Source organism: Prunus dulcis, chromosome 8 (assembly GCF_902201215.1).
Source record: "Prunus dulcis chromosome 8, ALMONDv2, whole genome shotgun sequence".
NCBI classification, from domain to species: domain Eukaryota; kingdom Viridiplantae; phylum Streptophyta; class Magnoliopsida; order Rosales; family Rosaceae; genus Prunus; species Prunus dulcis.
The window spans coordinates 5,076,438-5,100,389 of NC_047657.1; the positions used below are offsets into that span (position 1 = coordinate 5,076,438).

Sequence of the window (23,952 nt, forward strand, 5' to 3'; positions counted from 1 at the left end):
CACGAGTGTTCGCCGGAAATCACCTCAGCCTCTATCACCACCACAAACTCCTCGCCGGAAATCGCCTCCTCTCCTTCAAAATTCTCACAATTTTTCTCAAACTCAACCCAAGTGTGATGCCTTCACCACCCCAAGTTCCTTTTTATAGCCAACTAAGGGTACGACGTCTCGATTCACGAGCAAACCCTAGCACCCTTTCATTTTCCCTCCTAAATGCCTTGTACCTACACCATTTGAAATTCAAATTTCAACACAAACAAAAATTGAGTGAAATTGGGGCCTTGCCGAACGGCAAGGCCCGTGCAAACACAAATTGAGGCCTCCAAAATTTCAAGGTTGCTAGCCTACTTCATGAGCCCAATATTATTACAAGGCTAGGGCCCAAAATTGTCTAAAGCCAAGGCAAAAATTTTATCAAGGCACCCAAATACATTTTACAACACATATCATGTATGGGCTTGCCGAACGGCAAGGCCCGAGCCCCAACAAATTGGGGGCTCATCTCACGGACACCACATCCACGGATCAAGCCCAATTGCCGAAGACAACAAATACGGAAATAACAAAATTTCAACGGCCTCGCCGAACGGCAAGACCCACAAAAATACAATGAAGGAACTCGAAAAATACTCACCTTGAGCTGCCGAAGCAAACAATGAAGGAACTCCCTTGCCGAAGCACCAGCCCCCTGCTCAGCCCCTGCGAATGAATCACCCTTGCGAACGGCAAGGGTCTCCAAAAATAAAAATGGGCCGCTGCCTTAGCTTGCCGAAGCAAACACTAGAAGCCGAAGCACCAGCTGCCCTGCCGAAGCCTGTCCACGCCAGCCCGTGCTCACTACAAGACAGCACCCACTCCACGCAAGTGTTCAGCCAACCCTACTCGGACAGCACTTCAACACCCCCAGCTGCCTTTTTAAAGGCCCTAACCCCTTGCCTTCAAAACCAAGACCTGCCGAAGACAACAAACAATTTCCAATCCAAATCGGTGCTGCCGCTGCTTGCCGAAGACAAAATCCAGCTGCTGAAGCACCAACCCCAATACCTTACCCAAGCTTAGATCAACCAGAAAAGAGCCGTGGCCAAGACCTGCCGAACGGCAAGGTCTAGCCACTCAGATTTTTGGCACATTCAACTCTTGCTCGAGCCGCCAAGACTTCCTAGCCGCCGAGGAACTGCCCCTGCCGAAGCACAGCTGCACCACCCAGCTCCTCCAAGAACCCCAGCTGCCGAAACCGTTGCTCAAAGACAGAGAATCCCAGAACTTGCCGAACGGCAAGATTGCACTTCAAGATTTTGCTCTGCCTCAACTTGCCGAATGAATCCCTGCCGAACGGCATGCTACATAATCCAAATTTTATACCCCAAACCCTAGCCTCTTGCCGAAGGCCCAACTCAAAGCCTTCAAGCTCTCTCAATATGGCCCGGCCATTCAAAACAAAAAAAATATACATGTATACAGCTGGGCCCTTGCCGAACCGGTCTTACATTCCCAAGGGCCATGGAAAAACCTTGTGGAGTCTTACATTCCCAAAATGGCCCGGACATTTTAAAAAAAAAAAAAAAAAAAAAAGCAAGACCCTTGCCGAACGGCAAGGGCCATGAAGAAGTTTTGGAGAGTCGAAAATTTTTCAAATGTCCCGGCTCCTTCGGAGGCCTAGCTCCCTCTCAAACAAAGGGAGAGGGGTATTTGGCTAGACCCTTGCCGAACGGCAAGGGCCATGAACAAATCGTGGAAGAATTCGTTCCTCTCCAACATTTCAACGGACCCGGCTCCTTTGAAGGCCTGGCTCCCCTACGGACCCCAGCTCCCATCTTATCTGCAACATGCCCAGATACCTAGGTACCCAGCTACCATGTGTTGCAACTCCTAGCTTGCCAACTTGGGGGACTAGGGAGTGCCCTACGACTCCCAACGAAGCTGGAATGCTCGGTTACAATTACAAAACTCACAAGTTCCCAACCCAGAAGTTACTTCTCGACCGCGAACTTGGGGGACTACTGTTTACACCATAATGAACCGAGCAGTCCCAGCATCAAAGCGACTAGCACCAAGGCAACCACGCCTTCTCCCATGCCGAAGGAAGACACACTTCCAAGGTGCCGGACACCTGCCGAAGCTCCCAAATGCCAAACCTAATCTCCAGGACACGTGTCGCCACCACAACGGCTTGCACAAAGTCCCACATTGGAACTTTGTGCAAAGCTCCCACTTTCACTTCCCTATAAATAGGGAACAGTACCCAGGTAAAACCAAGAACCATTCCCCTATTTTTACTGTTACTCTGCCAGAATTACTACCCGTAACTGACTTAGGCATCGGAGAGCCTTCGGCCGGCACCACACCGGTGTCCGAAGCTTAACGACTGCTTCTCCTCTTTTTACCTTCTGCAGGTCTCTCACCAATCCATTTCACCAAGGGCCTCAGCCCTCTTCCCTGCTGAAGACCTAGCACCTCTAATCACTAAGTTGGACTCAATAGTGGCCGGGCCATTTTGAGCATCAACAATATATATATATATGATACATATGAATAATAAAATCTTTCTGCCTAAAGGTGAAAGTTTTTTATAAAGCTAATTCATATGGTAATCATGTGTTGGTGTTATAATAAAGAAAACATCATATACTCTGTCTACAGGTGAGAATACGATACAGATTTGGGATAAAGATTTTCACATTTGCATATTCAGTGAATGACAGTTTTGAATGCCATTTCCATGAACCTCGGCTCCATAAGAACTACTTACAGGAATTAACTACAGGACGTGGAAACTGGATTTGGTTATTGTTCTTGGAATTATGGAGTTGGACCTTGCATTGAAGACTAAAGAACCAATGCTGCCAGCAGAGGAAACACAACTACACAGACTTAGGCTCATGAGAAATGACATAAGGGTAACAAAATTGCAGGTTTAGGCTCATGAGCAATGACTGAAGACTAAAGAAAGATTTTGTATTGGTTGAATTGCCAAAGCACTTCTTCGAATACAACATCTTAAATATTCAAGGCTAAATGATCCAAATATAATGAAGTTTTCGTCTCAAATGATGATTAGTACGGTTCAATTCATAATGACACAAGACAAGACATGTTGTGGTTTAGTCTTGTGATCAAAAGTGAGAATATGGCATACATACAGTTGTGGGAATAAAGATGTTTTAAATTATATATTTTAGAAAAGTTTTGTGCCGGCAGGTTTTATAAAGTGAAGTTTGTAGGTCATTTTAGACCATTAAATAGACTCTAAATTTCTGTTATGTGAAGCTTTATGTCTCTAGTTTGATTCTAAGTAATTTGAGGTTAATGATATTATGTCAATGTATACTAATTAGTAACTACATGTTTTGAGGTTAACGATATTCGGTTCAAGAGTAACCAAGTCGTGAGTGTTTTGCCCAAATGGGAGAAATGATGTACAGTTTTTGGACTTCACACTCACTGCCCTATTTTATAAGCTCATTCAGTTTCATTCACCAAAAGTTTTTCAAATTGAGCCAGTGCCCTAGTTTGTAAGATCGTAAAGTTTTACTCACCAAAAGGTTCAGCTATAGCCTAAAGTTAATTACAGCTCATTTTGCATGCTAATGAAGTTTTATTCACAAAAGTTTTCCACTGATTTGATTTTGGTTTTCTAGCTATTTTACAGTATTAATATGGTTAAGATTATGTTTTTGTATGAACATATAGAACAAGTATGTCTAGTTAACATGTTCATATAGAACAAGTATGTCTAGTTATGTTTTTGTAAGAAAAGTAGCAATAAGAAGCAAGTCCTCTCAGATACTAGTAGACCTGTTTGGGTTACAAATTTTCCAAGTCGTTTTCACTTACGCGTTTTTTGAACAAGCTGGTCAACGCCCGTGTTGAGGGGGAAAAATGGAGAAGACGACGACCCACTCAATACTAGAGACCTGTTTGGCGGCATTTTCTTGTTCTGTTTTAGTTGCTAGGGTTTAGTTTGTTTTGGCCCTTTTGGAGCTTTGTTATATTGGGCTTTATTTGTAACCCTTTCTTATGAATGAAAGTCCAGTTTGACTAACAAAAATTAAAAGCACATGGACTGGCATGTCTTTATGTTACAAATACAGAGTAATAAACTGAAATTAACCCTTAGACAATTCATTGAATATATATGAGTTTATGAGTACAACTAAGAAAATTTCCGGTCCAAATTAGAAACTAATTTGCAGTTAACGGCATTGGAAAAACGTTTTACCAAATAATGATGAAATAAAATAAGAGATTATATAAGATTCTCTTAAACTTTGTTTTGGCCAAGTTTTGACACTCAATTTTTAATCATAATCCGCTTTATTGTTGCAGAAATTATATAGTTTCGGAGGTCCAAAAAAATATACGCATATACATAAAAAGTTTGGAGTCCTTTTGATCAAGGTCCAGGCGGCGGTTGTGCCCTAGATTGAAAGAAAAGTAGCAATAAGAAGCAAGTCCTCTCAGATTCTAGCAGACTTGTTTGGGTTACAAATTTTCCAAATCATTTCCACTTACGCGTTTTTTAAACAAGCTAGTCAACACTTTGTTTTTTTCCAAATCATTTCCTTCGGTTTTCCACTTACGTGTTGATGGGGGAAAAATGGAGAAGACGATCCAGTCAGACTTTTGTTTACTCTCAGCTCTTTGTTTTTTTTTTTTTTTTGGTCATGAGTCTCAGCAGTCAGCTCTCAGTCCTAGTCTCCTCGCTGAACTGACCCAATGGGTGTGGGTCCCACAAATTTTGAGTTTCCTCTCTTTTTCTCCCACAAATTTCCATTCCCCAAAATGGCCATAAACCCCCAGCAATAAGTTGGTTTCCTTAAACCCTCTCTGTGTTTATAAAACTCTGCTTTCAATTGCGTTCAAATTCATAACAGAGAAATTTAGTCCAAGGTCTGACGCACGGCTGAAATGGCCAGGTACTTGTCCTTCTTCTTCTTTTCCTTCTCTTTCTCTTTTTATCCTATGGTTTTGTCTCAACTATCCTCAAACCAAAGAACCACTATGATCAATCTCTCCAAGAGTCTAAATGTCACTAGCATTTCATGGGATATCAACGAAGAGCCAAACCCATGTTTGTGGAAAGGAGTTAGCTGCAATCCCCCTTCCAATTCATCTGTTATCAAAATTTCATTATCTGGGGTTTTTCTATCTTCCTCAGATTTTCTGCCCCTTGTTTGCCAGATTGAGTCCTTGCAGATTCTTGATGTTTCAGAAAACCATCTGATCAAAATCCCATCTGGGTTTCTCTCAGATTGTGGAGAACTTGATGGGCTGAAGCTACTCAATTTTAGCTATAACAATTTGGAGGGTTCTTTGCCTGTATTTGTTGGTTTTGCTGGGTTGGAGTTCTTAGACTTGTCTCATAATAAGTTGAATGGAACCATTGATTTAGAGTTAGATGGGTTAGTTGGGCTCAGAAGCTTGAACCTTAGCGTGAACTATTTCGCTGGCTCTGTTCCTAACCGTCTTGGAAAATCCAAGGTCTTGAAGGAGCTTCAGCTTTCTATGAATATGTTTCAGGGCAAAATCCCCGTTGATATTGTGAGCTACCGCAATTTGACTCTGATTGATTTTAGTGTAAATTATATTTCTGAGTCTGTTCCTGACAGAATTGGAGAGCTCTCCAAACTTGAGGTTTTGATTCTGTCGTCCAATAGTTTATCTGGCGAAATCCCACAAAGCCTTTCGAATATCACAAGCCTTACCCGTTTTGCTGCAAATTCTAACAAATTCAACGGTCCAATTCCTGAGGGGATTACAAAACATCTGAGAAATTTGGACCTAAGCTATAATACCTTAAGTGGGTCGATTCCATCGGAACTTTTGTCTCCATTGAATCTGCAGACTCTGGATTTGTCTAATAATAGATTACACGGATCGATACCTACAGATCTTTCTCCGAGCTTGGTCAGATTGAGATTGGGAAGCAATTCACTTGATGATGTAATTCCAACTGTGGCCGTTGCAACACTCCAACACTTAACTTACTTGGATCTGGAAAACAATACATTGACCGGATTGATTTCTCCTGAATTGTGTTCTTGCCAGTCATTGGAGCTGTTGAATTTGGCTCAGAATCAGCTGTCTGGGGCTTTGCCCGTGGAGTTGGGTAACCTTAGCCACCTTCAAGTCTTGAAACTTCAATTTAACAAGTTGGCTGGTGAAATCCCAATTCAAATTACTCAATTGTCGAATTTGTCGATTCTAAATATCAGCTGGAATTCTCTGAATGGTTCAATACCACCTTCGGTTGCAAGCTTGACGAATCTCATTAACATGAATTTACAAGGCAACAATCTCAGTGGTTCGATACCGGAAAATATTGGCTCCATGACTTCTCTGATGGAACTCCAACTTGGAGAAAATCACCTGAGTGGTGACATCCCAAGCATGCCATCTACTTTGCGGATTGCTTTGAATCTCAGCAGCAATCTTTTTGAAGGACATATTCCGGTAACTCTTGCCAGGCTCACGGGATTAGAAATTCTGGATCTCTCAAATAACAAATTCTCAGGTGAGATACCCACATGTTTGGGACAGTTGGGAGCCTTGACGCAGTTGATACTTTCCAACAATCAGCTATCTGGAGAAATTCCAAAATTTGGTTCTTGGGTCTTCGTCAACACAAGTGGAAATGAGGGTTTAACTAACTCTACGACACCAAGCACAGCACATGTGAAAAAGAAGGGAAAACCAATTGCACTGCCAATTGTTCTTGCAATTTTTTCCTTTTTTTTTTGTAGCAGATGTTTTTGCTGGTGGATGGATCACCATCATTGGTAAAAAAAAAGAAAAAAAAAGAAAAAGAAATTGTGTTCTTTAAGGGAAAATAGTAATTTTTCATACTTTTTAAATTCAAATAGTATGACTTCATATCAGATATTTGAATAACGAAGTATTACATGGTTCCTATAGCATTAAACATTTAGTGCTGCTCACAAAATTTGTTATCAAAAAAAGGTGCCAGTGTTTTGTTTATTCAAATGGTTTTCTCACTTCCCTTTTATCCACCTACGCTCATTTTTGTTTAAAAAACGAAATGCAAGTGGATAAGAAGAAAATGAGAAAATCAGTACCTATTCAAATTTGGAATTACAGACAACAAACGAGAAGTGCTAGTTCCCATCATTTAGGGAAGAAATGGACCCACTCAGACTTTTGTTTAGTCTCAGCTCTCAGTCCTCATCTTCTTACAGTCCAGTAACTGAGCTAACCAAATGGGCCCCACAAATTTTGAGTTTCCTCTCTTTTTCTCCCACAAATTTCCATTCCCCAAAACGGCTATAAAACCCAGCGGTATGTTGTTTTCCTTAAACCCTCTCTGTGTTTCTAAAACTCTGTCTAACCCTCTCCCGGTCTGACGCACGGCTGAAATGGCCAGGTTTTGTCTGAACTATCCTCAAAACCATGCTTGTGGAAAGGAGTCTAAATATCACTAGTATTTCATGGGATATCAACAAAGAGCCAAAACCATGCTTGTGGAAGTTAGCTGCAAGCCCCCCTCCCATTCATCCGTTATCCAAATTTCCTTATCTGGTGTTTCTCTATCTTCCTCAGATTTTCTGCCCCTTGTTTGTCAGATTGAGTCATTGCAGATTAAGAGCCATGTTTATTGGTTGTGTATGTGTAAAATTAAACGTAATTACGGCTATATTGGTGCCAACATATGGAAATATCATGAATTTGTGAGAGGTATGGTAGAGAGAGATGAGCATACCAAAGTCAAACCACATGGAGTTTGATAACTTTTATCTTGACATGAATGGAATATCCCTCCAAGCTTTCACCCAGATGTTGATGATATCATACCGCAACACTGATATTCTCTCTTCACAAGCGCATCATTATTTTTATTTTCATGTACACATGAACTAGGGGGGTTTGATTCTCTCATTTTGCACAGATTTATTCTTTGATAGAAAATAAAGAAAAAACAAAAAAGAAAGAAGAAAGGACATCAGTTGCATTCCTGTTGCTTGAACCCAAACCTCTCATTTTGCAAATCATACTCCATGTAACGACCCGGTCCTAAATAAATTAGTAAATACTAATTTATTCAGAGAAAATACCAATGCTGCCAGCAGAGGAAGCACAACTACACTGTCTTAGGCTCATGAGAAATGACATAAGGCTAACAAAATTGCAGGTTTAGGTTCATGAGCAATGACTGAAGACTAAACAAAGATTTTGTATTGGTTGAATTGCCAAAGCACTTCTTCGAATATAACATCTTAAATATTCAAGGCTAAATGATCCAAATATAATGAAGTTTTCGTCTCAAATGAGGACTAGTATGGTTCAATTCATAATGACACAAGACAAGACATGTTGTGGTTTAGTCTTGTGATCAAAAGTGAGAATATGGCATACATACAGTTGTGGGAATAAAGATGTTTTAAATTATATATTTTAGAAAAGTTTTGTGCCGGCAGGTTTTATAAAGTGAAGTTTGTAGGTCATTTTAGACCATTAAATAGACTCTAAATTTCTTTTATGTGAAGCTTTATGTCTCTAGTTTGATTCTAAGTAATTTGAGGTTAATGATATTATGTCAATGTATACTAATTAGTAACTACATGTTTTGAGGTTAACGATATTCGGTTCAAGAGTAACCAAGTCGTGAGTGTTTTGCCCAAATGGGAGAAATGATGTACAGTTTTTGGACTTCACACTCACTGCCCTATTTTATAAGCTCATTCAGTTTCATTCACCAAAAGTTTTTCAAATTGAGCCAGTGCCCTAGTTTGTAAGATCGTAAAGTTTTACTCACCAAAAGGTTCAGCTATAGCCTAAAGTTAATTACAGCTCATTTTGCATGCTAATGAAGTTTTATTCACAAAAGTTTTCCACTGATTTGATTTTGGTTTTCTAGCTATTTTACAGTATTAATATGGTTAAGATTATGTTTTTGTATGAACATATAGAACAAGTATGTCTAGTTAACATGTTCATATAGAACAAGTATGTCTAGTTATGTTTTTGTAAGAAAAGTAGCAATAAGAAGCAAGTCCTCTCAGATACTAGTAGACCTGTTTGGGTTACAAATTTTCCAAGTCGTTTTCACTTACGCGTTTTTTGAACAAGCTGGTCAACGCCCGTGTTGAGGGGGAAAAATGGAGAAGACGACGACCCACTCAATACTAGAGACCTGTTTGGCGGCATTTTCTTGTTCTGTTTTAGTTGCTAGGGTTTAGTTTGTTTTGGCCCTTTTGGAGCTTTGTTATATTGGGCTTTATTTGTAACCCTTTCTTATGAATGAAAGTCCAGTTTGACTAACAAAAATTAAAAGCACATGGACTGGCATGTCTTTATGTTACAAATACAGAGTAATAAACTGAAATTAACCCTTAGACAATTCATTGAATATATATGAGTTTATGAGTACAACTAAGAAAATTTCCGGTCCAAATTAGAAACTAATTTGCAGTTAACGGCATTGGAAAAACGTTTTACCAAATAATGATGAAATAAAATAAGAGATTATATAAGATTCTCTTAAACTTTGTTTTGGCCAAGTTTTGACACACAATTTTTAATCATAATCCGCTTTATTGTTGCAGAAATTATATAGTTTCGGAGGTCCAAAAAAATATACGCATATACATAAAAAGTTTGGAGTCCTTTTGATCAAGGTCCAGGCGGCGGTGGTGCCCTAGATTGAAAGAAAAGTAGCAATAAGAAGCAAGTCCTCTCAGATTCTAGCAGACTTGTTTGGGTTACAAATTTTCCAAATCATTTCCACTTACGCGTTTTTTAAACAAGCTAGTCAACACTTTGTTTTTTTCCAAATCATTTCCTTCGGTTTTCCACTTACGTGTTGATGGGGGAAAAATGGAGAAGACGATCCAGTCAGACTTTTGTTTACTCTCAGCTCTTTGTTTTTTTTTTTTTTTTGGTCATGAGTCTCAGCAGTCAGCTCTCAGTCCTAGTCTCCTCGCTGAACTGACCCAATGGGTGTGGGTCCCACAAATTTTGAGTTTCCTCTCTTTTTCTCCCACAAATTTCCATTCCCCAAAATGGCCATAAACCCCCAGCAATAAGTTGGTTTCCTTAAACCCTCTCTGTGTTTATAAAACTCTGTTTTCAATTGCGTTCAAATTCATAACAGAGAAATTTAGTCCAAGGTCTGACGCACAGCTGAAATGGCCAGGTACTTGTTCTTCTTCTTCTTTTCCTTCTCTTTCTCTTTTTATCCTATGGTTTTGTCTCAACTATCCTCAAACCAAAGAACCACTATGATCAATCTCTCCAAGAGTCTAAATGTCCCTAGTATTTCATGGGATGTCAGCCAAGAGTCGAACCCATGTTTGTGGAAAGGAGTTAGCTGCAAGGCCCCCTCCAATTCATCTGTTATCCAAATTTCCTTATCTTGGGTTTCTCTATCTTCCTCAGATTTTTTGCCCCTTGTTTGCCAGATTGAGTCCTTGCAGATTCTTGATGTTTCAGGCAATCGTCTGAGCAAAATCCCATCTAGGTTTCTCTCAGATTGTGGAAAACTTGATGAGCTAAAGCTACTCAATTTTAGCTATAACAATTTGGAGGGTTCTTTGCCTGTATTTGTTGGTTTTGCTGAGTTGGAGTTCTTAGACTTGTCTCATAATAAGTTGAATGGAACCATTGATTTAGAGTTAGATGGGTTAGTTGGGCTCAAAAGCTTGAACCTTAGCTTGAACCATTTCACTGGCTCTGTTCCTACCCGTCTTGGAAAATCCAAGGTTTTGAAGGAGCTTAAGCTTTCTATGAATATGTTTCATGGTATAATCCCTGTTGAAGTTGTGGGCTACCGCAATTTGACTCTGATTGATTTTAGTGTAAATAATATTTCTGGGTCTGTTCCTAGTGTAATTGGAGAGCTCTCCAAGTTGGAGGTTTTGATTCTGTCGTCCAATAATTTATCTGGCGAAATCCCACAAAGCCTTTCCAATATCACAAGCCTTACCCGTTTTGCTGCAAATTCTAACAAATTCAATGGTTCAATTCCTGCGGGAATTACAAAACATCTGAGAAATTTGGACCTAAGCTACAATAGCTTAAGTGGTTCGATTTCATCGGATCTTCTGTCCCCATTGAATCTGCAGACTGTGGACTTGTCTAACAATGGATTAAGCGGATCGATACCTACAGCTCTTTCTCCGAGCTTGGTCAGATTGAGATTGGGAAGCAATTCACTTGATTATGTAATTCCAACTGCGGCCATTGCCACACTCCAAAACTTAACTTACTTGGAGCTGGAAAACAATGCATTGACCGGATTGATTTCTCCTGAATTGGGTTTTTGCCAGAATTTGATGCTGTTGAATTTGGCTGGGAATCAGCTCTCCGGGTCTCTGCCAATGGAGTTGGGTAAGCTTAGCCATCTTCAAGTCTTGAAACTTGAACTTAACCTTTTCACTGGACAAATCCCAATTCAAATTGCTCAAATGTCGAAGTTGTCGATTCTGAATATCAGCTGGAATTCTCTGAATGGTTCAATACCACCTTCGGTTGCGAGCCTGAAGAATCTCATTAACATGAATTTACAAGGCAACAATCTCAGTGGTTCGATACCGGAAAATATTGGCTCCATGACTTCTCTGATGGAACTCCAACTTGGAGAAAATCACTTGAGCGGTGACATTCCAAGCATGCCAACTACTCTGCAGATTGCTTTGAATCTCAGCAGCAATCGTTTTAAAGGAGATATTCCGGTAACTCTTGCCAAGCTCACGGGATTAGAAATTCTGGATCTCTCAAATAACAAATTCTCAGGTGAGATACCCACATTTTTTGGGCAGTTGGGAGCCTTGACGCAGTTGATACTTTCCAACAATAAGCTTTCTGGAGAAATTCCAAAATTTGGTTCTTGGGTCTTCGTCAACACAAGTGGAAATGAGGGTTTGACAAATACCAGTCACACAGAACCACCAAGAACTTCACCCAAATCGGAGAAGGCGAAAATGTCATGTGCTGAGATAATTTTTCTTGCAGTTGTAGCAGCTGTTTTTGCTGTCGGAGGATTCACCATCCTTGCTATATCACTATTAGGATACAAATTGGTAAAAAAAAAGAAACTGATTGCTCTTTAGGCGATGATGTGAATTCTTTTACCTTTGCTTTTTACAAGAAAATGTTTTGTTATTATTTTTCACACATGTGGCGTACATTTAAGCAAAATAATGAATCTCATTCATGTCATGTCAGCTTTTTAAATAAATTTTTTTAACGAACTTAATGATAAGGATAAATGAGACACAAAATATCAGTAAATGGGCAAAGTTAATTTACACCTTGAAGAGGAGGGTGCATGGATATCAACATAGCTGTATCTAAAACCTGTGGCTGAGGAGCTCGTGACAAGGACCTTAGTTAACTACTTGTGTAATTATGTTATTGTGCAATGTTAGGTAAATTAGTTGCTTATCGTACAAAGTTAGTTGAGTACCTTTCCACATCAATGTGCCCAAACAACCTACAAAAGTTAGGCTTAACTTACATACATTGTTAGACTAATTTACCAACAATGTGATGCTAAACCTTGTACCTATAATTAGAGCACTTCCACCGCAAGGGGAGAGGGCATGCAAAAGGGGGCTACAGCCCAAAAAATCCCTTCAGCGCGAAAGGTCCAACCCCTACAAGGGGAGGGACCTACCAACCCGGACAAGCCCACGGCTGTGGCGCGAAGGCTGCTAATGTCAACTGTGATATCATGCTGACATCAGTGTGACGTCAGTGCTAACAGAAACTAACGGGAAGAAGCCGCGTGACCTACCAAATCTTCATACAAATTCTTCATACAAATTCTTCTCCTTCAAATATTTTTCACTTTCCACACCAAATTTTCTACTACTAAATTCTATTTGTGTAAAAATACAAATGGCCTCTTCCATCGAAGCCAGAGGCGTGTGGGCAACCATGGAAGATATTTTGTTGTGTGAGCATTGGGTCAAAGTTGGTCATCAATCACAGGCAATGAGATGAAGTCCTCTCATATGTGGAGAAAAATTCATGGAGAATTTTGTGAAAGATCGGGTTTGGCTTGTACGGAAATGGCATTGGCTAGTATGTGAAAAATTTTGAATAAACAGTTAGAGAAATGGAGAGATGTGTTGGCAAAGTGAGGGACAATATTCGAAGCGGTCAAAATCTTGCAGACGAGGTAAAATATTTATAAATGCCGTTTTATTCAATTTAATGTCACAATTTTTTTATTTATATTTTCTTGCATTTTCATTTTTTATATATATTTTCTTGCATTTTCAAGTATTATTTTTAATAGATTATTCAAGCACAAATGTGGTTCGGTGCCATTAGCCAAGACAAAAAAAGTTTCATCAATCACCAATGTTGGAACGTTGTGAAGTATTGTTCGAGATTCAAAATTATTTTCACTGGTCCGACGGTTGTATTGAATGAGACGCCGTTGCACGATTCACTGGCAACCGATTCGCTTTTGGACTCCCCAATGGATCAAGACTCATCAATCCAATGTGAGCCGAGGCATATTGGGAGGAAGGCAGCAAAGGCCAAGAGAGAGAGCATTTTGAACACTGAATGTGCAAAATTTTTAGAGCAAATTTTTAAGAGCGGGGCACTGAGAATTGATAGAGACTTGAAAAGAGAAGAAGCTAACAAGGCACGATATGAAGCATATGCAATTGAAAGACATTAGGCACAAGAATAAGGCATGGAGGACAGAGAGATGAAAATCATGGCAATGGATACGAGTCATATGTCTCCTGAAACAAAGCCCTATTGGAAGCTAAAACGAATGGATGTTATAACAAGAAAGCTTTTCCATGACGATGTACCTAGCAACACGGATTGGTTAAATGATCAAAACCATAAGGTTATATTGAAAGAGTTGCCATATGTATTAATTTGTTGTATTGTTTCTCTTTTATTGAATAAAGAAAGCATTAAATAATATAGCTATTTATTAAAAACATTTTATACATCAAAACAAACCTGAATTCATTACAAACCACACACAAAACAAAGCATAATTCCAAACAAAGCATTAAACTTGACTTCATCCACCATTATTGCCTTTCATCTCCCATAAGTGCTCAATCAAGTCAACTTGACGTCTCTCATGAACATCAGAAGATTGCATTTCCTAATAAGGGTCAATCATAGGGTTGTTGTATCAACCGTCCCTAATCAACGGTTCGTGCTCCAGTGGTTGTCCATTTGCTCCCACGTGTTGTTCATAAATTCTTGTCAATGTCGTGTTCATAAGATTGGGTTCGAACTTCTCTGGGGCATCATAATCATACTCATCCTCCATAAGTCATCATAATGCTCCGAAGCACCTTCTCATCAAACATACAAGTAGAACCTTTAATAATTGCCCAACGAGCTTGCAGGATACCAAACACCTTTCCACGTATTTCCTATAACCCTCTTGAAAGGTAGCAAAGTTTTTTTCCTTCTCCAATTGGGAATTCGAAATTGTTTTGACGAATGTCATCCACCTCGGATAAATTCTGTCGGCTAGGTAATATGCACCTGAGTGTACGGTATTGTTGATTTGATACGTGATCTGGGGGGAATGACCTCTCAAGACATCGTTGAATACTGAGGATTGACCATGCACATTAAGGTCGTTTAGAGATCCGGCAGCTGCAAAAAAGGCATGTCAAACCCAAGTATCGAATGATGCAACGGCCTCCAAAATTATACTTTTTTGGCCATTCATATTTCCATAATCTCCTTGTCAAGTTGTTGGGCAATTCTTCCACTGCCAGTGCATGCAGTCGATGCTTCCAATCATGCCTGGGAAACTTCGAGCCTCAACTTTTCATAGAAGCCTTCGGAGGTCCCTAGGCTTAGGTTTGCGGAGGTAATCCCTCGTGTAGAGATTTTCTATTGCATTACAGAATCTGACCAAGCACTCTAAGATAGTTGATTTTCTCATCCTAGCAATGTCATCCACCTGGTCTATAGATGCCCCATACGCAAGCATCAGCAAAGCAGTTGTAAGTTTTTGCTCCGGAAAAATACCCAAAACCCCAAGAGCATCGTACTTCTGAACGAAGTATATGTCGTAATTGCAAACCTTGTGCATGATTTTTTGGAATAAATGGGGCTGCATTCTATATCTCCCTCAAAAATAAGAAAAATGATATAACAAATTTGGGATAAATAATCTTCCAAGAGATTCTTACCCCGAGAGTGCCTATGTCTGCCTACTTCGGGGCATGACGATGGTGGCGTTGCCTTGATTGATTGAGCATACCCATAAAACAACTTCTTCCTCCTCTTCATCCAAGTCATGATCTTCTTCAGCACGTCTGCGCCTGATTTCTTCATCTTCTCGTTGTTGCCTCTCCAACACCCTCCTCAGGTTAGATATTGAGAGTAGAATGTGTTTTGTAAAATCTAAGAAATGAAAGGATACAGAAGATATGGTGTGAGAGGTCTGAGTTGATGGTGTAGTTTTATAAAGGGATTTTAGAAGACAGATATGACACGTGGCACAATTTTAGATGGTGAAAATCTTATCTGAAATTTGATATTAGAATTTTATAATAAATATCGACACGTGGCAACTGAAAATCTTATCTGAAATTTGAGATATGAATGTCATAACAAAATATGGACACGTGGCAACCGAAAATCTTATCCGAAAATTTAATTTGAAAATTTTATCCGAAAATGTTATCTAAAATTTAGGTGAGAATTTTATAATAAATAGTGACACATGGCAATCGAAAAGCTTATCAAAATTAATGGTAAGTATAAAAAATAGAAAATAAATTAAAGTTAATAGGAATTGCCCTTTCCCTTGCCCTTCGGGGTGAAACAAAAAAGGCTTGCTACTATTCATGTGAATAGTGACAAACATTATCTTGCCCTTGCCTTTTTGGGGTGAAAGTGCTCTTAGAAAGCATATATATGGCGTGAGAACAAACCAATAATGTTAGGCTAGTTGGTTTATAGTAGTTTTAGAATATTGCAATATCAAAAAGAAAAAAAACTTGAGATTTGATAAATAAATAACAAAAAAAATTTGGATCTAGCAAATCTCAAAATATATGGCCGGTTCAAGAGAAAAATAATTAGCTCCTTGTATGTATTCCTAAACAATATACAATTTGACATGTGTACATAAATTTTTCTTTTTGTAAGTTTTAATAAGTTAATTTTGCATATATGTCGAACTGTGATTTGTTTGTAAGAAGCCAAAGAGTGTCCTTTCTATTAAAACAACTTTGATATTAAAACAAAACTTGGGAAACAAAATAATTTGCATCAAATTTCACAAAACTGTCGCACATAAAGTCTAAACAATAATGAAAGGGCTGCAAGTGGGAGGAAAAGAAAAGGTGTGTTAAAGGTGAAAGCCTTTACTACTCATATAAATACCAGTTCATACATCCCCTGTTTCTTTCCCTCCAACAGAAGAAAAAAAACAACAGAAACCACCCACCATGCGATACCACTCTCTAAAACAACCTTCCAAACAAGTTGTGTTTTTATATCTCTCTTTGTTTGTTTGTCTGCCTCTATCCATTTCCATTTGTAACTTCGCAGAAGATGGAGCTGCGACCAGAGGCATGTTTGTGTTTGGAAGCTCTCTGGTCGACAATGGCAACAATAACTTCTTTGAAAGCAGGGCTAAAGCCGATTATTTGCCATATGGTATTGATTTCCCGAACGGACCTTCTGGGAGATTCACAAATGGCAAAAATGTAGTTGACCTTCTTGGTGACCAACTCAAGCTTCCTTCCTTCATCCCACCTTCTAAAGACCCTTCAACTAAGGGAAGTAAAATTGTTCATGGAGTCAACCATGCCTCTGGCTCTTCCGGTATATTAGATGATACCGGGTCAGTTGCGGTAAGTCGAACTATACTGATCTTCGTTATATAGTAAACACTTTAATTAATGGGAATGTGTTGGAGTGATTCGTGCTCGCTTTGATTCGTGTTCACTCCGATTCATGTTTCACTCCGATTTATGTTCACTTTGATTCCAAGTTAGTAAACATGCCCTTAAATCTAGACTGAATATATTCAATTTTCGTACTAGAGATAGAATAGATATTTGTCAACCGTAAGATCGCATGTCATATGAATTTGTACCAACTAATCTTTCTTCATTCATGCAAAAGGGGTTAATTTCATACATAACTTGTGAACCAGTGGCAACCATAGACAAATAACTCACGTGTTTCACACGCATGACCTGTATGACAATATTAATGATCCCTATTCATACAAAAAATAATATTAATTTCAAATTTTATTTCGTCTGCAAAATATCAGGGCAATGTTATCAGTTTGAGCCAGCAAATCCGGGACTTTGAGGAGGAGACATTGCCAGAGCTAGAAGCTGAGCTGGGGTGCAAAAGCTCTGAATCACTTCCAAGCTACTTGTTTGTTGTCGGAGTTGGTGGGAACGATTACATGTTCAACTACTTCGTCAGGAGATCCTACCTCCAATTTGGCCTTGAAGCCTTCACTAGAACCCTCATAGCCTCTCTGGCTCAAAAACTCCAGGTGCATTTTGATATATAATATATAACAAGAATTCTCCAACTTGCTACAAATGGTTGGATTTTTATGTTTTTATTTTTATTTTTATTAAGATGCAAATCTAATTATTTATTATTAAGTAATTATTGTGAAAAGTTATGTTGGTTTTTCTTTTGTTTTGTTTTTTTTTTTTTTCCAAAGGTAGGAAGGGGAAATGGGTTAGTTCTTATAGGTTTTGAATCTGAAACCACCAATCTTAGGCCAAATATACTTTTTCATTATGATATGACCCATGAGTTTAAAGTGAATATTCATAGTCTCTTACTAAAAGGTCAAGTAAAAGTCGCGTCTTTTGTACATATTTCTCAGAAAAAATGGAGTATACGTTCGATTAAGTTCCCTTACCCTCATGTCCAATCATCTTTCATCCATATTCCTACTATCTCCTCTCTTCCTCTCTTCAATTAATGGGTAATCTAATACACACTTATAAGTATATCGTATGTCGTGATCGTGCTTAAGGAATCATACATCTTATGAGTTTCAAAAGTTGTACATTGAAGTTGTAGACAATAGTTATAACATACACATAAGGAGGCGTCTACAACTCCTTTAAGACAACGTCACAAAGATTACTATTCCTCTCTCGATCATATTCGACTAAGCCTTTTTTTATATTTCTGGTCCAACTTTTGACACACAATATTTTAAATCCTGATCCGCTTTATTGTTGCAGAAATTGTATAGTTTGGGAGGTCGAAAATTTGTGGTAATGTCAATAAATCCACTAGGCTACAGTCCCGTGCTTAACAGACCAAATTTTATAGGCAGCCCTCGAGCTCTGAGCCAAGCAGCTCAGATCTACAACGTTCAGTTGAAGATACTGCTAGATGCTCTCAAAAGAAGCATGCCTGACTTCAATTTTGCTTTGGTCAACACATATAATATTATGACTAATATCATCCAGAATCCGGCTTCCACAGGTAATTATGAAAATAATCTTTTATTCATGTGTTCTTTAAGGGAAAATAATAATTTTTCATACTTTTTAAATGCAAAATAGTATGATTTAATATCAGATATTTGAATAACAAAGTATTACATTGTTCCTATAGCATTAAACATTTAGTGCTGCTCACAAAATTTGTTACAAAAAAAGGTGCCATTGTTTCGTTTATTCAAATTTGGAATTATAGATAACAAACGAGAAGTGCTAGTTATCTTCCATTTTTGCTTTTCTCCTTTTACCTTTCCCGTTCATTTTGTGCCATATGGACGACCTAACATGTGTGCTAGAACATCATTTGGGGAAGAAATTTTCTGACTTGGAATTGCCTGTGTCCAACTCATTTCGTTTCTTTATTTCTTACCAAGTAGTGACTTATTTTCGTTGCATTTATTACAGGCTTTGAAGACACAAGAAACCCTTGTTGCAAAGTGACCTCCCAGATTCAAGGTTCTTTCCTTTCATCTTTTGATAGCCTGCTATCATGCCGTTCTTACGGATATTTGTATTATTTGTGTACAGTTGTAATTGTACGCATAAATTTGGTGTTTGCCTCTGCATTCCATCAAAACCTTCAGTGGAAGTGGCCGTGCGACCAACTTTAAAGTCGTAATTTTTGTCAAAATACAACCAATTCACTATGACAAAATAAAGCTCACTTTCTTTTCTCAACAAGATCATTTGCTCTACTTGATGAAACCCTAATGTGAACTCGTAAGTAGAAAGTAGATGACCTTTTTAAGGAAAAGATAGGAGATTTTTTATTGTTTATTGGGCGGATGGGCTATATTTTGACTACCAATTTGAAGCTTTTTAGGTGATGATACGCAATCAATTTTAATGAAAATTATGATGGAATGCAATGACAATATGACCAAATTGATGTATATATATGAACCAAAATTATAAGGACCACATTTATTAATTTGAAAGTACGAGCACTAAAATAATGAGCACTTTTTAAAAAGTTTAGGAACCTTTTACTATTTGCCGTAATTTTGTGCAATTAATTTTTAAAAAAACTAAATAAATAAAAAAAAGCCTTCAAACGATCTTTAATTGATAACCCTCTACTAGATGAAAACTTCTGGTTGAAGTACTACGCCACATAAAAATTACCAAAAAAGTGGGTTTATGTAAAATTGAGCTTTACTTATGGAGTATTATGGAGTCTGAATTCATGAAACACTTTCTTTTTTTTTTCTTTTTTCTTTTTTTGTGTGCAGGTGGAAATGGAGTATTATGCGAAAGAGGTGGGGAAACAAGTGCGAACAGGGCGAGAAATGTGTTCTTTGATGGGTTGCATCCAACAGAAGCTTTAAATTTTCAAATAGCAAGCAAGGCCTATGCTTCCACTCTTGAATTTGATGTTTATCCAATTAATGTCAGACAACTAGCTCAACTTTGATTAGGTTTTCATTTCCATATTTGTCCACTACTTAGATTGACATATTTGAAGCAAGACCTTCAAATTTGACATATTTTTCTTTTATTTATGCTATTTACTAATTGCATTTGTGTTTTGTTGATATCAAAATATCCATAGAGCCTGCCAAAAAGAGAATAAAGGCCTCAAAGTACATGAGGAGGTAGTGATACCTATGTTAATCCATGTACCCATTGAAAAACATCATCTATAATTTTTCTAGGGCTGGGAATTGAGAACACGAAACCGCTCAATCTATAGAATTAGACCGAACTGCTATAAATCGGTCTAGTACCGAACCGACTTGTGCAATCGCCAAAGATTGCAAAAAATTGTGCCCCAAGAGGGAGTCAAACCCCCTATCTCCTGGTTTGCAATGAAGTCCTCATACAACTAGAGTATAATTAGATTTCTTTGTAAAATATAGGTATATAATGAGGTTATTAAAGAAGAACTAAAAGACATTATAAATATGTTACGGTTTCAACCCTAACACTCTCTTTTTTCTCTCCAGTCACCACGTCTTTTTTTTTTTTTTTCCCTCTTTTTTCTGAAAGAGGAATTCATTAATAACAATAAAGAGGATACAACGATATCATTTTGTATAATTGGCTCCAACAAAAGCGGAACCTCTTCAATCCAAGTTGCAATAAAATTACAATTAAGTGCATACTTTGCTAGTAGATGAGCTACTTGATTGCACCCCCTTTGGACTGAACGAAACAATAGCATCATCAAACGGTTGCATACTCATCTTAACATGATCAATGAGATACCCATCTCATGCCAATGACTCTTCCTAACCAAAGTCACCACATCTCTTATTCCCTTCTCTCTTTTTTTTTTCTCTAGCCATGTTTAGACTTAGATTTTTGCCCATGAGCCTGAAAAGAATGGGCCTTCAAAAATGGTGGAAGCTGGAGAGAGAGGATTTCTTTGGGCCTAAGGAAGGGCCTTTAGGCTCACGTAAGTGCCCTGGGTGAATAGAAGAGGAGGAATGCTAGCAACCTTCTCTCTAACCTTCTTCTTTGGACCTTCTCTCTTTTTTACTTGAGATGTGTCATTCTCCTTACACTTAAAACAATGTCATCTATCTATATATATATATATATATATATATAAAGCAAAAGGCAGAGAATGGTGAAACATTCAAAATACCAGAAAATGTCCTTGGTTAATGCAAGCATTAAGAATTGAAATTATTAATTAAATTAGGATAATACGGTAAATTCACACTTTTTCATATTAAAAAAATTTTAAATTAAAAGAAAAATTAGATAATGTATCCTATTTTTATGGAACACAATCACCCATTATTATTTTTTAATTCTAAAATTAAAAAGTCTCTCACAGGCGCAGAAGCGCATGCGGAGAGACTAGTTAATATATTATACAAGCTACCTTTTGCTTTCCAAGTTTACCTTTATTAAATGTATTCAATTTATCCAAAAAAATTTCACAACTTTCTTGCCATCTTATTAATTTTTTTCTAACGTAAAATATATTTTTTAAAGAAAATATATGCTTTTAAAAGGAAATGTTCCCTTTTTTTTTTTTTTTTTTTTTAAAAAAAAAAACAAAAAGGGTTTAGATAGAAAAAAAAAAAAAAAAAAAGAAGTCCTTTGTGTTTTAAAAAAATGGACATTTCCTCTTTTTTGAAAAAAGCAGACATTTTCTTTAAAAAAATAATTGACGTTTAAAAAAAAAAAATAAGATGGTAAAAAACTTGTGAAATTTTGTTGGATAAATTGAATACATTTAATAAGGGTAAACTTAGAAAACAAAAGTTAACTTGTATAATATATTAATGACATTGTTTTAAGTGTAAGGAGAATGACACATATCAAGCAAAAAAGGAAGAAGATCCAAATAAGAAAGTTAAAAAGAAGGTTGCTAGCATTCCCCGTAGAAGAGACCGAACTCCTCAAGACACAAAAGGTCTACCTCACAGAGACAGTAAACCGGGAGAAGATTGCTTACTCAGTGCTTGCATTTTAAAAGGGTTTAGGTCAAAGGCTTACTTGCCTCACCGAGAGAGCAAGAGGCCGACCAAGATTCACCTTTTTCACCTCCCAAGTTGTCAGAATGAGGTCGATATTCGCCTTTTCCACCGCCCATCTTGACCATATTCACAAGCGAAAGCATATGGAGGAAGCCATATAGCCGATTGATGCATGTTAGAGCCATGACTAGGATTATCGACTTGTCCAGAGAAAAATACGAAGTCTATAAATAGAAGAAAAACTAAAGGAATAAGGGTCGAGCACCAATCAATCAAACAAACCAAGCCCAACGACTGCTCAAATGCACCATTTTATCTTTTTTAGCATGTATTTTTACAGTTTTCAATGCTTTCCATTAGAATTTAGGGTAACTCTTGTTAGAAAGAACTCATAAACCGTTCTGAGTTCGTGGGCAATCCCCACTTCAATCGTTCATTTCATATATCAAGAAGGTTTTCTTTGGCCGCAATTGTTCCTATCTCAGCCACAATCGTTTAGTAAAAAGTCAATGTCAACATCACATCTATCATCCATCTCTCTCCCTTTCTCTCCCTCCCAGTCAAACCCAACCACAGAGGATGGCACAAATTGAAAAGATCCAAGAGTGAGAGATGAGACACACATATCAAGAGTGAGGAGATATGAGATAATGAGAGCACATATCGACATGATCAATTCAAATGATAGTCGATAAATCAACAATAGTACGGTACCGTTTCCGATTTGTTCCCTTCCGACAGTCGTCGGTTAGTAGGCGGTATTGTCCATTTAGTTTGGTTACTGAACCGAGCCCAGTCCCACATTAAGTAATTATTATTGAAGTTTAACTTTTCAATATAAAAAATATATATTAAAAAAATAAAAATTCAACATGTAACTCTTTTTTTTCCAATATTAGGAGCCTCCTTTTGTGCAAATAGGTTTCAGTCATAAAATGTTTCAGTTGGGCTGTTGTATCCTAGAGGGACAAGTCAAAATATATTGATGCATTGGTTCGTGAGAATTTGCCAAATAATAATGGGCTTGAATCTCCTGAAAAAACCAAAAAAAAGTGATATTCATGTCTCTGTCTGATTGGCTACATGCTTCTGGGAAGACAAAATATTTTTATTTTCTTAATTCTAATTTTTCCGACCACGTGATAGTTAGATCAACTTAAGTAGGGGAGTTTTGTTAAAGAAGGTGAAATCCTGACTCAATAATTGAGACACAAGTACTCTTTCACAACATGGTAAATTGAAACGAATTAAGGGAGATGTCGAAGTTAAGATAGACTTCACGCCTCGTTGCCACGCAACCTCACCGACTTCTTCTCTCTTTGTTGTTAAGGTTTCAGAAGAACGGATCTTTGGCCCACTAGTAGCAACAATTTAACCATATGTTTAGCATGTGTGAGGTTTTATACAAAAGGTCTCGATGTTATTAAGAATTGAACCATTTATTATATGAGGCTTTTTATTTTGTTCAATTTCCGTTGTGAGACTTTATGTATTCTTCAACACTGCTCTTAAGGTGGAACCACTTTTTAGTGGGCCACACGTACAACCAATTCCACATTTGTCACCTTTTGATTTTGGTTCAATTTGGAGTTTTTGTTTGATTTGGGTTTAATGGGGCCCAGTCAACCGGCCCGCTCTGATACCATATTAAGATTTCAAAGGGACAGACTCTTTGCCCACTACTAGTAACATCGATATTGTCATCAACTTAATCACCTATTTAGCAGGTGTGGGAATTTGTACAAAAGGTCTCGGTGTTATTAGGAGTGGAACCATTTATTATATAGGACTTTCTATTTTATTATGTTTCCGATGTGAGACTCTGTGTATTCTTCAACATTTGTTTCTCGCAGCGACTCATTAGATCTCACTCAGAGAGAGAGAGAGAGAGAGAGAGAGAGAGAGAGAGGGAGACTTCACGATTTGAGGGGGACACTAAAATATTTGTGGGGAAGTGAAAATAGTGTGACATTGACCTAAGTAAAATGCAATGAAAGGCATCACTGCTTAAAATCTCTAAAAAGAAAAAGAAAAAAAACAATTTAGTTTTTTGTTGT

General features: G+C 37.8%; 2 protein-coding genes across 2 annotated transcripts; both read left to right on the forward strand.

Moving 5' to 3' along the window:
• Positions 1–4,885: 4,885 nt before the first annotated feature.
• LOC117636429 (leucine-rich repeat receptor protein kinase EMS1-like) lies at positions 4,886–12,131 on the forward strand. The gene is made up of 2 exons (XM_034370913.1): positions 4,886–5,871; positions 10,968–12,131. Exons 1-2 carry the CDS (start codon positions 4,909–4,911, stop codon positions 12,063–12,065), a joined length of 2,061 nt encoding a protein of 686 aa, XP_034226804.1. The 5' UTR covers positions 4,886–4,908; the 3' UTR covers positions 12,066–12,131.
• Positions 12,132–16,415: 4,284 nt separating this feature from the next.
• Positions 16,416–19,892, forward strand: LOC117638195 (GDSL esterase/lipase At4g16230-like). The gene is made up of 5 exons (XM_034373325.1): positions 16,416–16,823; positions 17,252–17,485; positions 18,198–18,444; positions 18,867–18,917; positions 19,694–19,892. Exons 1-5 carry the CDS (start codon positions 16,416–16,418, stop codon positions 19,873–19,875), a joined length of 1,122 nt encoding a protein of 373 aa, XP_034229216.1. The 3' UTR covers positions 19,876–19,892.
• Positions 19,893–23,952: the final 4,060 nt, after the last annotated feature.

Bases quoted from the DNA above. Each gene is read 5' to 3' on its own strand.
- LOC117636429 (XM_034370913.1), top strand. From the start codon at position 4,909: ATGGCCAGGTACTTGTCCTTCTTCTTCTTTTCCTTCTCTTTCTCTTTT. The intron at 5,872-10,967 runs CACGGATCGATA...TCTAACAAATTC, and splicing joins ATTTGTCTAATAATAGATTA to AATGGTTCAATTCCTGCGGG.
- LOC117638195 (XM_034373325.1), top strand. From the start codon at position 16,416: ATGCGATACCACTCTCTAAAACAACCTTCCAAACAAGTTGTGTTTTTA. The intron at 17,486-18,197 runs GTGCATTTTGAT...TTATTGTTGCAG, and splicing joins CTCTGGCTCAAAAACTCCAG to AAATTGTATAGTTTGGGAGG. The intron at 18,445-18,866 runs GTAATTATGAAA...CATTTATTACAG, and splicing joins CCAGAATCCGGCTTCCACAG to GCTTTGAAGACACAAGAAAC.